This window comes from Acanthochromis polyacanthus, chromosome 23 (assembly GCF_021347895.1).
Source record: "Acanthochromis polyacanthus isolate Apoly-LR-REF ecotype Palm Island chromosome 23, KAUST_Apoly_ChrSc, whole genome shotgun sequence".
NCBI lineage: Eukaryota > Metazoa > Chordata > Actinopteri > Pomacentridae > Acanthochromis > Acanthochromis polyacanthus.
In genome coordinates, this window is record NC_067135.1 from 18,343,364 (window position 1) to 18,357,258 (window position 13,895).

General features: G+C 41.4%; 1 protein-coding gene across 1 annotated transcript; it reads left to right on the forward strand.

The window, feature by feature from the left end:
- Nucleotides 1-1,019: 1,019 nt before the first annotated feature.
- LOC110965194 (transcription factor Sox-19b-like) lies at nucleotides 1,020-6,030 on the forward strand. The gene is made up of 2 exons (XM_022214131.2): nucleotides 1,020-2,060; nucleotides 4,258-6,030. The coding sequence occupies exons 1-2, from the start codon at nucleotides 1,399-1,401 to the stop codon at nucleotides 4,517-4,519; spliced, it is 924 nt and encodes a 307-aa protein (XP_022069823.1). The 5' UTR covers nucleotides 1,020-1,398; the 3' UTR covers nucleotides 4,520-6,030.
- Nucleotides 6,031-13,895: the final 7,865 nt, after the last annotated feature.

Here is a 13,895-nt window from a genome sequence, read left to right on the forward strand (position 1 = left end):
CATTGTAAAAATCTGGCACTATATTGCAAGATTAGGGCCTATGTGTGCATCTTTGATGCGCAGGGATGGAAACATACACTACAGGGACAGGTCATATCCCAGTTCTCAGCTTTTTGATCTGCTGCCCTCTGGAAGGCGTTACAGATGTATAAAAGCGAGGACAAACAGACTTAAAAACAGCTTCTTTCTGACAGCCATCACCACCCTGAACTCTCACGTCTCACACCCAGCCAACAATATAGTGTAACTGTGCAATATTCACAGTGTGCAACTGTCCACTGCCTCATTCACTGTTATTTATACTGTATATATGTAAATAGACTGTTTTTGCACCATCTTTAAGATTTCCTTGTACTGAAAAGGATAAGCTCTGCAATCTCGTTACAATATTCTATATTCTACAGTTCAAAGGTTTTAGGTTAACACAGACAATTCCACATTTTCAATGAAAATTCACACTTTTGTTCATGTGCTCATGTAGTTGCATAAGAGTAATCATCAATCAGCCTCTCAACACCATTAGCTAACACAATGTAGCCTTAGAACACAGGAGTGACGGTTTCTGGAAATGTTCCTCTGTACCCCTATGGAGATATTCCATAAAAAATCATTTGTTTCCAGTTAGAATAGTCATTTACCACATTAACAATGTCTAGACTGTATTTCTGATTCATTTAATGTTATCTTCATTGAAAAAAAATTGTTTTTCTTTCAAAAATGAGGACATTTCTAAGTGACGCCAAACTTTTGAACAGTGTGTGAGAGATTCTTATATCTCTCAGCCTATTAGAGTCCAAATCTTACTGTTTTCTCTTAGAAACTTGACAGAAGCTCATGGCAATTTTCATCAGTCAGCTCTGGTTTCCTTCTTGAACCTTCATGATGGCCTGCTGACCTGCTGCTCTCTTCCTTAAACTTCGTCATCAACAAGTGTCTCGCGCCCCCTCGGAGCCTTTTCAATTGCAAATGCACGTGCATAGGCCGAGCTTTTCGCTTCCTATTGGTCGACGGCCGACTTAGCGACGACAGGGAAGTTTGGGAGTGAGGAGGCAGATGGGTTCAGTGTGTGAACTGGCCGTCTGACAACAAGTGGTTTTCCGCGAAGGACAGCACTGAGGAGAAGCAGCTGCTCCATTTGTAGCCTCTGTTGCATTTTCAACAGGCCTCTCAAGTGCAGCATCAAAGTAATGACTGCCACAACAGACTTATAATTTGAGAAAGAAAGGGGGAAGCTGCTGTGCTCTATCTCCAGGTGTTTCCAGTTGGCTAATCAGGCGGCCTCATTTGGAGCACCGGGTTGAACCTGAGGCCACAAGTCGCCAGGTGGACGGCGACAGAAGCTGGTTCACTGTTTAAACTGTTTCCTGACTCCTCTGAACTTTCCTCCATCCGTTCAACATGTACAGCATGATCGACCACGAGCTGAAGCCGACCGGCCAGCCGCCTTCCCATCATGCCTCCCAGGGAATGTCACCGATAACGGGCAGCATGACCGGGACTATTGGCAGCAACGGAAACTCTCACCCGAACTCCAAAACGTCCTGCTCACCTGGGAATGACCCCATGGATAAAGTCAAGCGACCCATGAACGCCTTCATGGTCTGGTCGAGGGGCCAGAGGCGCAAGATGGCTCAAGAAAACCCCAAAATGCACAACTCTGAGATCAGTAAGCGGCTGGGAGCTGAGTGGAAGCTGCTGACCGACGTGGAGAAGCGGCCCTTCATCGACGAGGCCAAGCGGCTCCGAGCGGTCCACATGAAGGAGTACCCCGATTACAAGTACAAGCCGCGCCGCAAGACGAAGCCCCTGCTCAAGAAGGACGCTCAGGTGGGGAAGTATCCGCTGTCAGCCGGGAACCTGTTGGCGGCAGCAGCGCAGGGTCAGGCGGGTAGTCCGAGGATGGAGAGCTACGGCTGGGGCCCCAGTGGAGGGTACGCCGGCATGCAGGGCGAGGCGCTCGGCTACACGCAGCAACTGCACCGCTACGACCTGTCAGCGCTCCAGTACCCGCCGGCCATGTCCGCAGCACAGACCTACATGAACGGAGGCAACTCATACAGGTACGTGGTGTCTGGAAGTGTGTTTAAAGTTAAAATATGTGGGACGTATTGTAAAGTATCTACCTGTACAGTTAGTTTGCAATTAGAAGTGGCATCAAGTTAACTTAAAAAAAATAAAAGTGCGACTTGTTTTCACTTCTTATCGTTTGGTTTGATGGCTAATTGGACGCTAACTAAGCAACTATTTATATGTATATATAAAAATCACCCTTTTTCAACAGGTGCGTAGAGTTTGAAAACTGTCAGTGCTGAATGAATGAGAACTAGAGTACAAAATAAAAACGAAACAAATGAGACTGACCTAAAATACACCTCAACACACTCATAAAGAATGTGGCTGATGCAAAACTGGCTTTAAAGTGGCTTAAAAGTGAGACTTTAATCAGGTGAAATGTTTGAGCACACAGAGTCCCATTGAACCCCAGAAGAAGTGCATTACAGAACAACAGGGTCCACTCTGCTGCCTACTTGTTATGCGTGACACTGTGCTGGGGACTGGCTTCTTCCTGGAATGCTGATCAGGATGACATGATTGCAAGCAAGCCCTGCTCTGTGTGTGGTCCTCTACCCATAATCCCCTATTTCTCCCTACGCCATTGTCCCCAGTTGCATAGGAGTTTTTTTTTTTTGCCTCTTGCCATGGGTCTCACGTTCCCTAAATGACAAAGTCTGCACAATGTTCTGGTGCAAAGATGGATGATGTTGTCATTAATTTCACTATGTAATTTACATCACTTTTCCACATTGGTGCTCACTGAGTCCTCTACAGTTTTAACATATTAGGGATCTTTGTTGGTGTGCTTTTTTCCCCTCTAGCAAGTGAACATTTCTGCTTGGTAATTTCAGATGTCAAAATCTGAGTCAAGTCAGAATCCAAACTTGATGCTTGTCTTGTACTGCTTCAGCATATCCAGGACAGTATTTAGCAGTAGCTTATGCTAATTGCACTTGTCAGCAGATACTTGGACAACTTAATGGCTTGCAAATAACAAATTACAGTTTCTTTTTGCAAAACTAGATTGGGTTAGCTTCATTAGAAAGCCCATGGCATAAAGTAAGTTACACTTTTTGAACATCTGCAAAGATGATTTGAAGTGTCTGCTTGTCTCTCACAGTGCACAACTCTGTCTCGTGGGGGGGGGCTTTTTGACTTTTTAAGTAGTTTTGTGATATCAGTCCCAAATGTGCTCTATGACCCCTTTCCAAACATGCTTCCTGTGGAGTAATCAGTTCATCCATCCATTTCTGAGAGTCTTATCCTGACCAGACTTTCATTGATAGTAGAGCAGTGCAAATTTCCTGTTTTCCAGGATCGTAAATGTGGCAGGTTGCCAGGTTCATTTGTCTAACGAGTGCACTTTTAGAATCTGAATGTCTCTTCCAGCGACAACTAGATTAAACCTCATGAAACAGTGTCGAAACAAATGAAGGCAACCGTGATCAAGACCACATTTTGCCAAAAACTAACTTAAGATGCATTTACCTGTCTTACCTGGTCCACAGGTTGCAAGGTGCATTGTAAATTAGGCTAGCATTGATGCTTGATCCTTGCTTTGCGTCAACATGCAGCTGCTACTTCTTATTAATCTGCCATTGTTCCAACGTTCATGTCCACAGATATGTCTAGAACTAGCTGCAGTTTGGTTTAGTTGGCTAATTGCGCTGTGGTAGAAGCATTCAGCTTCTGCAGCACTCCATATGAAAAATACCTTATCTCAAGAAAAATCTTCAGTTCAACATGTTCCAAGTGTAAATGCAGGGTATAATGTGCTTAAGTGGCTTAGTTAAAATATTCAGAAGTCCCAAAGACTTTTTATTTTAACCATGTAGAAGTGAAAATGCTGCTTACAAAACAGATAATCAATGTATAAAAGTATATGTAGCTGAATCTTTTTACATTTTCCATGAAATACAATGGCAATATGAAAGCTGCATTCTAATGTAAGCTGTTTTCTACTTTATTGTCTTATTATTTTAAGGTAAAGGCATTAAGAATATCAGGCGTTTAACAGATCATTGCACATAGTTAAAGATAAAAGTGGTCTGTTTGTTTAGTTATTTTTCCTCTAACAAGTAAAACAATGAAAGAAACCCTATAACAGTTTTTTTTATGTTAATCTGTGCAAATGGCTCACATGAATCCAAATATTAGCATGTGAATGTGGGTTTAACGTGTGGCATTTTCTTGCTCCCACAGCCCCATGTCGTACAGCAGCAGTCCACAGCAGCCCAGCTCCGTCACCATGTCCATGGTGAAAACAGAACCCGTATCCCACTCGCCTCCAACGGGGACACCAAACCACCACCGCGGAGCTTTGCAGGGTGACCTCAGGGACATGATCAGCATGTACATCCCCGGACCAGGAGGAGATGCCACGGACCCGTCGACGGCACAGAGAGGCTACACCAGCGTCCAGCAGCACTACCTCACTGGGACTGTTCCACTCACACACATCTAGAGCTGAAGTGGAAACCACGGGAGCTGAAGACGAACAGAACGAGAGCACCAGAGCCTGTGTTCAGGATGCACAGCTGGCTGGACAGGAGATGGAACCAGAGGTGGAGTACTTTAGATGGAAAAGAAACACTAGATATGAAGGAAAAACACATTTCCCCTTGTACTGTCATCTCGAATTTTCAGATTTTTTTCCCCACACTTCCAGACAGATACTTCTCACATTTTTTTTTCTATCATTGAAAAGATGTCTTTCTACCTCTTTGGTGCCACACATTTACCACCAAACATAGAGCTGAGACTCCTCCCTGCCTCCCACCCTTCTTTCCCTCAAGGACTCCAGTGAAGAGACGGTCAGTGTCTGTTTGTGTACATATTAGGAGATTTTTTTTTGTTGTTTTTTTTTTTTTTTTAGAACTCATACATAAGTCAGAAGACGTCTTAATAATACCATGCTAAACACTTGTGACACTGGCACTCACATCAGTCCCACAAAGTGCTGGTTGGACTGTTTCAGTTTAGTCTTCCACTGACCATGGAACCAGCCCTGCCATCAGGCAACTTTGCGAACGAACCACAACCTCTCAGCCGCTGACAGCTAAGTTAGATGAGCTGTTATTTGTCGTTGCTGCTCTGACATGTGAGCACAGCTGGCGCCAGCGGAGGAAATGTGAAGGAAATGCACAACTTGAATAAGAGAACTGTTCAAATATACTCTGTGTGCCTTGGCTTTGGTGTAGTACTCTTGTATTTTTAGATGTTGTTTTACTGTTGAAATCCTGTTGGATGACATGGAAAACACTTGTTGGACAATCAGCACTGCATCCACAGGAACGTATCGGCTTCAATCTGCTTAGAATCTAGAACTGGCTTGGTTCTAGATGCAGTAGGGTTACTACTGTCACACCAAATCACTGTATTACATTTTTTTTGTTCTGAGAAGATGTGCAACACTGTTTTTGGTCCCTGAAGAAGTAAAATTTGCTCTAATTAGCTTTAGATCTCATCTATAATGTTTGGATGCATCCTGAGCTGCATTGTGCATCTGCTGTCACTTTGCTCTAGGCTTTTCATTAGGTGAATGAAATTTATTATGAAATGCTACATTCCAGTTGTTTACGCCCAAAAATAGCACATTGAGACTTTCAAGTTTTAGTTTCTTCCAAGTACACTGGATTTACTAAAGACCTTCCAAGCAGGTTTTTTAATGAACTGTCAGTTGTTTGTGTTTTTATCACCAGTAAAGGGAATGCCTGTTTCAGTAAACCTTCCCTCATGTTTTTGAACTTTTCCAATAACCTGTAGATAGTTGTGTAGTTTTAAAATGCAAAAGGGATGTTTTATAATTCCAGTTCTCTCCAGCTGACGGTACTGTTTTTGCCTGCTAACTGGTTACTAGTGCTGCTATAGACAAAGTGAACTTTTTTAGGCTGTGTAAAGTGAATATTAGAAAGATTGAGCCAGATTTTCGGTTTGAAGCATTCTACTGCTCATTAAACATGCACTGGAAACTGATGCCTGACTTATTTTTTGAAGGTGAGCAGTATTCTGACAGTAATGTGTGAATGTTTACATTGCTACCCAAGTTTTTTGGAAATGGTACTTTTATCCTGACTCATTTTTAGAAAGAATTTTCATGTATGTAAATGCTGCCTTGTAGAGTTCCTGTAAGTAGCATTCATGTAAATGATGTATATATTTTTTGGGCTCTTATACTAAGAGTCTTGATTCCTTTTTTGATTAATTTTTTTTGATATGGCATTTATGACAAAATTAATAAAGTACAAATCCTTTTTCATTAATGAAGTCACGTTAAATGTCACTGTGTAAGATGAAAAGCATAATGGAATACTATGAATCGTAGTGTGTTCAGATGTTGACAAAGGCATCCAGTGGGCATTTCTTTGAATTTACTGCAATCCGATACAAACACACAGTACACTGCCATTCAAAAGTTTGAGCTCACTTAGAAATTTCCTTTTTTTTTTTTCCAAAAGAGAAGCAGCTTTTGTCAATGAAGATGACATTAAATGAATCAGAAATACAGTCTAGACATTACTAATATGGTAAATGACTATTCTAGCTGGAAACAGCTGATTTTTAATGGAATATCTCCATAGAGGTACAGAGGAACATTTCCAGCAACCATCACTCCTGTGTTCTAATGCTACATTGTGTTAGCTAATGGTGTTGAAAGGGTAACTGATGATTAGAAAACCCTTGTGCAGTTATGTTAGCACATGAATGAAAGTGTGAGTTTTCATGGAAAACATGAAATTGTCTGGGAGGCCCCAAACTTTTGAACAGTAGTGTTTTGTTTTCTGAGGAAATTCATCCAGTTCATTTACATTAAGGGGCATAATATTAGAAACAATTCTAAATGCATGTGTAAAGCTACACCAGCATGACTTCAATATCATTTTCTGAATTGACCACTGGAGAAGCTGTTGTATTCCAAGTGTACCTAATTATGTTGCCACTGAGTGCAAGTAATCCTTGGTACCAGAATATTAGTTTTCCTCTTTTAAAATACGATTAATATTTACACCACTACAAAATAGTCTTTGATTTTAAACTACCTTTTCTACTTTCCAAATGGTCATTGCATTGTCTATCTGATGTGAAATCAGTTAAGCATTCGCCACAGATGTTCAAATCATCCCAGTAAACATTCACTTTGATAAACGATGCAGCTTAAAATGACAAAAATAGATCATGTTTTCAGTGTGTTTACTATATTCAGTTAAGTTTTGTTTACATACTTGTATATCTCACATAAGTGAATGGAAGTTGGTGTTAATCTGTAACAGAGGGGAAATTTTATAACAGAAGAGGGTTGATTTTTCAAACTGGTTTTAATTTAAGCCAAAAATGCATTTTAACATTTGCTAAATTTCTGTAGTCTATATTTCTCCACAGACACATGATCACAGATATCACATGAAAGAAGCCACACAATTCCCTGACACTGCTTTTCTTAGTTAATTTATGTGCATGCCTTCCATTCTCAGTCATCTAATTACTAATTATTAATCGCATCTCCTCCCTGTCATGTGTTCTGGTGTTTCTCAGCTGTTGCTTCAAACATTACCTCATCTATGTATGTCCTTATAGCAAAAATATTGAAAATAAGATCGGTATGCCAGCAGTTCGAATTCACTTTTTTTTTCTGCTTCCACAGTGTCTTCATAGGCAAAATGATCACCTCTGTCTGAGCTTCTGAATAAAACTTTAGACAAAAGTGAACTTTAGTGGAAGAACACGGGTGTCTTCTGGGGGTAGGCCCACGTGATGTTTGAGGCTGAATGGGAGGCAGTAATCTATAGTGCCCAGAATAATTTAAAGCTCTATTATTTACTTTCTTATCTTTACCCTCTTTTAAAATTCACTTTCCCCGTTCCCCACCTCCTCCTTTTCTCTACCCTTACTCCCTCCCCCCATGTCTCTCCGCAGAAAAAGCGGGTGGATGGCCCACTCGTAATTGGCTGCTTCAGAGGCGCATTGTCCGTGGCTTTTCAGGCCGCAGGTGCATATAGTAAAGCAGGAGTCTCCGCTCCTCCCTTGGGTGTCTTTGTTCCCTCTCCCCCCTTTCCTCTCTCCCCCACCAAGCAGAAAATTGGGGCTGCTTTTTGGGGCTTCGTCCTCAGGCTTAACCCTTTCACCGACCGTCGCCTTTCTCATGGAAATAGGGGAGAACCTCGCACCGGCTAATCGGTCAGTAATGGGAGGGGATAGGAGGGCGAGAAAGAGAAGAAGAGGGGAGGAGAAAAGATGAGGGCACCAGGATCAACAGGAGGAGGGGGAAGAGTAGGGAGAGCAGATGCAAGTTATTCAAGAAAGAAAATAAACCTTTCTTGTTTCTTAGACTTTTCCAATAGCACATCTCAGTGTGGTTCTTAGGTGGTGTTAGTCTACATTTAAGCAGTATTCTGATTTGAATCATTATTGAAGGTCTAATAATTATGAAACTCTGGCTACAATGCTCAACTGTGTGTAGAAATTTGTAGTGATTGGCTATTATAGATCAGTGAAGTGGGTACCCTGAACCAATCTCCCTAAAATACTTCAGATACTTTCTGAGCCTGTCTGTCATAAGAAACTTTGGAAATATCCCGAAGCACTTGTTAAATCATGTGGATATAAAGTTAGATTCTTTAGAAACCTGGCGTGTATCTGTGCAAAAAGCACAGCAACAACTTGTTTGGTATTGCTGTAAACCATTTGTACAACATACTTAGATAATGCTTCAGTATAGATACATGTAAAATGTGTAGAAGTAGCAAAAAAATAAAAAAAATCCTGTCCCGTAAGCAGCGGAAGTTAGAGCATATAAGTGGGCTGTTCTGGCTGTGGTCCATGGGAGGGTAGGGATGGGGTAGGGATCGGGGTGTGTGGAGAAGAAGGGGTTGGAGGGAGTGTCAATAGAAGGATTTTCTGGTCCAGTACATCCCATCACCTAGCAACAAGCAGTGAGGCTTCAACAAGTGGTTGCCATGGATCTGCCGAGAGTGACTTAGAAGTGTCGACATAGAGCTGTGCTCATTCTCTGTTTGTGAGAGTGTTGTGCGTGTGAATCAGGTGGTGGCCAACAAGGTTTTAAAGTGCAAACTGTTTACACCGCGGACACTCAGTCTAGTCATAACCCTCGGGCCTGCAAATGAATCCCATCTCCTCTCGCACAAACTTAATTTATGCTCGCTCACCGGCAGCACAAGCAGTCACCTTCCTCTGTAAATATTATTTAGAGGAATCGACTTTCAACATCTGTCAAATTTGGAATTAGTTTCGCTATGCTGATCTAGGAAACAGCCACTTCAAAAACGGCAATAGAAACCACGGCAGGATTTGAACGTGCTGTATCTACTACTAGATCCTGTCCAACCTCTGGGGCTCTAAGCAAAATTCTGATTCCGACCTGCCTGACCCATAAGCCATGCCACGCAGGCATACATAACAACCTGCTCACACTAGAATCCAACCTCCTCTAAAACAGTTTCCTGCATTTAGTGGACTAAGAAAGAACAGATAACAACTGCATCAGGACCATTCAAACTGGCTCAGAATATTTCATACATTTTCCATCAAGTATTTAGTCAAGCCATAGTATAAATAGCATTAATAGATATTATTCATGCTATAGCTTGGCTAAGTACTTGATTGTTATTACTTTCGAAAGATGAGCATAAGTATAACCCGTGAGTTAAAGCCACTGATAAATATTCGCGCTTTTCTGCACAGTAAGTGATCCACATTTGTAATGTGTGTCAGCCCTGTCAGCACTATCTGAGTGTGGGAAATGGTTCTAGATGTTCCAGAGCTCACAGTAATGGGCCTAAATATGATATGCCAATAGAGTTTTTAATTTTGATTATGCTGTAATTAGTAATATAAAATGTGTCTATGTTAATATATTACTACGATCAATAGACTCCTACACATTGTCTTAATCACAGGGCTGCACAGTGGTTTGGCGGTTAGCACTTTCACCATACAGCTAGAAGATCCCTGGCTCACGTCCCGGCCTTCCTGCCATCTTTCTGCATGGAGTTTGCATGTTCTCCCTGTGCATGTGGGGGTTTTCTCTCCGGCTTCCTCCCACAGTCCAAAAACATGCTGAGGTTAACTGGTGATTCTAAATTGTCTCTAGGTGTGAATGTGATTGTTTGTCTGTATATGTAGCCCTGTGGTAGACTGGTGACCTGTCCAGGGTGTCCCCTGCCTTCACTCTAAGTCAGCTGGGATAACCCCCCCCCCGGCCCTGATGAGGATTAAGCGGGGTGTAGATGATGGATGGATGGATGTCTTAATCACAAACACATAACCTAATAATAACCCTGAAGTAAGGAGTGAAGTGCCCTCAAACTGGAATCATTTTTCCATCTTTCCTCAAAAGATGCCCATTTCTTTCTCCAGTAGGACTCAGCGCCTGCCCACGGTGTCCAAACTAATACCAAATGGTTTGCTGATCATGATCTTACTGCACTTGACTGGCCAGCCAACTCACCTGACCTGAACCCCATAGAACCCTATTAGGGGTATTGTCAAGGGTAAGATGATAACACTCATCCCAAAAAGGCCTCCATCACAGCAACCTGGTCTTCAATAACATCAGCAGTGATGCCTCAGTTCTTCCTCTACTCACATTTATAAAGAACCACTGATCACTGAGAAATATCAGTTTTTCTTACATATTTTGTCTGGAGTTGCTTTTAGGTTGGTCACATTTAAGCTTTAGTCAATGTGTCATCCGTTGCTGCTTCACAATGTCAGCTTTCCAGGTTTGCCAAGCACTGATACAGCTTCCTGCATGGGTTGACACTGATCAAGCATGAGAAAGTGTAGGCAGTCTGAACCCCAGGCAATCTGGTATGGAATTATCGAGGAAGGTAGCACTGGCTATTTGTTTTCTTTCTGAGCCCAGTGCCAGAACGCAAGAATGGACAATAGTGGAGAGCCACAACAACAAACATTAGGTGGGCTATGGTAAAAATACAGACCTTAAAATAAAAGCTTACCCATTAAATGCATATAGGTTTCTGTGGCAAAACGACACATACAGTGTACAATACTGAAACTACATGGCTTCATTCAGTGGGATCATCAATGCACCGGTCAACTGGTTTGGAGATAGAACCTTTATTAGGTACATCTATTCAACTCCTTGTTAACGCAAATATCTAATCAGCCAACCACATGGAAGCAACTCAGTGCATTTAAGCATGTAGATGTGATCAAGACGACCTTTTGAAGTTCAAACCAAGCATTATGCCTTCTTGATGCCAGAGGTCAGCGAGGAATGGCTGCTGACTGATCACCTCCACGCTGTGCTGCATTGATGCAGTAATTCACGGTAAACCTTAGCCAAGTACGAAGTGTATAAATGAGCATACGATTCAGAAGTTGGACATTGATTGATATCAATAAATATTCTAATAATTTGCCATACTGGATTTCTGATTTTCATCGACCCTAAGCCTTAAGCATCAAAATGAAGAAATAATAAAAGTTTAACCTTGTGACAAGTATTAATTTTTGTTTGGATGCTCCTGTATTGCCACTATATGTAGAAAGATACAAGTCGCTTCCATGTTGTCCTCATGGTGAATGAGGTGAAAAAGACACTGAGCTGAGATGATAATTCATCACATATTTCCGCAAATCCCATGTTAATTAAAACACATTATTGTAACTTCTGTAGCAACCAAACAATGACACAGGATGCTGTACTAAATGCTAAAAGAAACACACTAAATATTCCTTTATTTCTTTTATTTGCAGAAAGGAAATTCTCAAATGCCGGTCCAATGTCCCTGTTGCTCCAAATTTGACGATTGCGTTATCTTTCCCTCCTCATAGAAGTCAGAGCTGGGGTGGGTGACAGAACATGTACTCACCAGATGGAGGCCACGACACAGCTGGTAAATAAACTTCATACTCCCACCCAGTCCCTTCATCGCTGGTGCCCTCCAGCGTATAGGTATGCTGGGCTGAGTGTTTTGCCCTGTCATCTCTGTGATGTCATCATATGTGCCAATTTAGGCTGAATCAAGCATGAAAGTCTGATTATTTTGCAGCAGAAATGTGGGCGATCACACCAAATGCTGCTACTTAGAGTCTGTGTTGCTAAATCCCCCATTTCATTATATTTAAAACTTGTTGTAACCTCCAAAGTACAATAAAATATGTACACCTCACGCAAACCTCACAACATTAAGGTTTGCAATCTTGCAAAGAAATGATAAATTTAAGTTAGATTATACCAAAACAAAGCTTGTTTGTCCTTCAGAAACAGACAGAAAATAGTGCGCTCCACTATACTGAGTGACTTTAAGGGTTTACTTTAGGCCATATTTCCAGCAAAATTTCAGAAATGACGAGGTCAAACTGGATGTTTCAACAAGAGAATGCCCCTTGAACACATCCAGGACCAGTGGAACTTGGCCGCAGGAGCTCAGGATCCAGGTCTGACAGTGGCCAGCTCGATCCCCGGACATGAGCCCCATTGAAAATCTGTGGCAGATTATCAAAAGGTCTGTTTCAAAGCATAAACCAAAGAATTGAGAAGAAATAAAAGCAGCAATTCAAGAAGAATGAGACAAGATTAGCCCTCAACAGTGTGGAAGGCTCGTGGGGAAGATGTCAGCCAGGATTAGAGCTTTGCTGCTGCTCATGGCAGGACTACTAAATATTAATTTGATGGTTTATTTATTTTTTTGTTCAGCTTTGAACACATTCTCTGTCATTTATTGACTTTGATACCGACAATGTTAAGAACTGACATATTGAAAATGTCAAGACTTCAGTTTTGTTAATTTTTTCTTGAAAACAGTAATTAAAAAAACATGTAATTGTGTCTGTCTAATGCAGCCACACCTTTAGAAACACAAAAAAGATATTTCCACACATATTTCATCATTATATTTGAGATTGTGTCAAATTTTAAGGGTGTCAGAAAACGTTTTTCCACCACTGTATAATAAGCTGTCGGTCAAAGAGGGCATTCTACTGCAGGGCAGGTATCTGTACCTTTAAAGGGAAAGTAAACTTTAAATTTCTGACAATGCCATATGGGGGAATGAACAGCTTTGGCAGAGTACTGCACTCTCTGATTGCTTTTATTTTTTAGTTTTATTGTTTGATACTATGCAAATGAAGTTCAAATAGGTGCATTTTGACATCTTGTTTCCGGTTTTGGTTTGTTTTTGAAAGTAATTTCTGTGGATTTTGAGTTAGTGAATGGTTGAATTGAAAAGTTTAAATATCCAGTTCCAATTGTCTTGTGATAAAAGCAGGCCGAAGTCCTCCTCCCACCATGCTGTGAGCTCGTCTATCTGTGGCAGGATGAGTGGTTTTAGAAGAGGGTGTTGCCAACACTGCCACCTAGTGGAATATCATCACTACATGTAATAATTAACCTTACACCGGCTCATATTACACACTTGAGTAAAAGTACGTGATTTTCATGATGTAATATGTAATGTAAGTTATATTTTAACACATTCAGTTCAAAAACACTTCATTCAGCAGACAGGTGTCAGGCACAATAATGCTACCTACCTGTAAGCTACCAAGAAGGCAGCTTGAAACAGAACTGTGTTTACTATAGCAGCACTGGACAGCAGGAGGGAAGGGAGATCACAAGTCCACTAAAATAAAGAGGAGGTGAGGGTAGACCACCACCTTAGAGACAAGCCATCACCATCTAGGCCCACAGCACTTATCCAGCAGAAAGGTAGAACACAGTTAATGAAGTCATGCACTAAAACGCCTTCAATGACAAGTCATGGTCAACCGTGTCGAACACATTGACACACAGTTGTCCAACAAAGGAAACAATTTCAATACACAAGCTGAAAATAATTGCTAGTGACACAAAACAG

What these genes read in the sequence shown, in the direction of transcription:
- LOC110965194 (XM_022214131.2), top strand. Translation starts at nt 1,399, where the DNA reads ATGTACAGCATGATCGACCACGAGCTGAAGCCGACCGGCCAGCCGCCT. An exon ending in AACGGAGGCAACTCATACAG is followed by an intron (nt 2,061 to 4,257) that starts GTACGTGGTGTC and finishes TTGCTCCCACAG; the next exon opens with CCCCATGTCGTACAGCAGCA.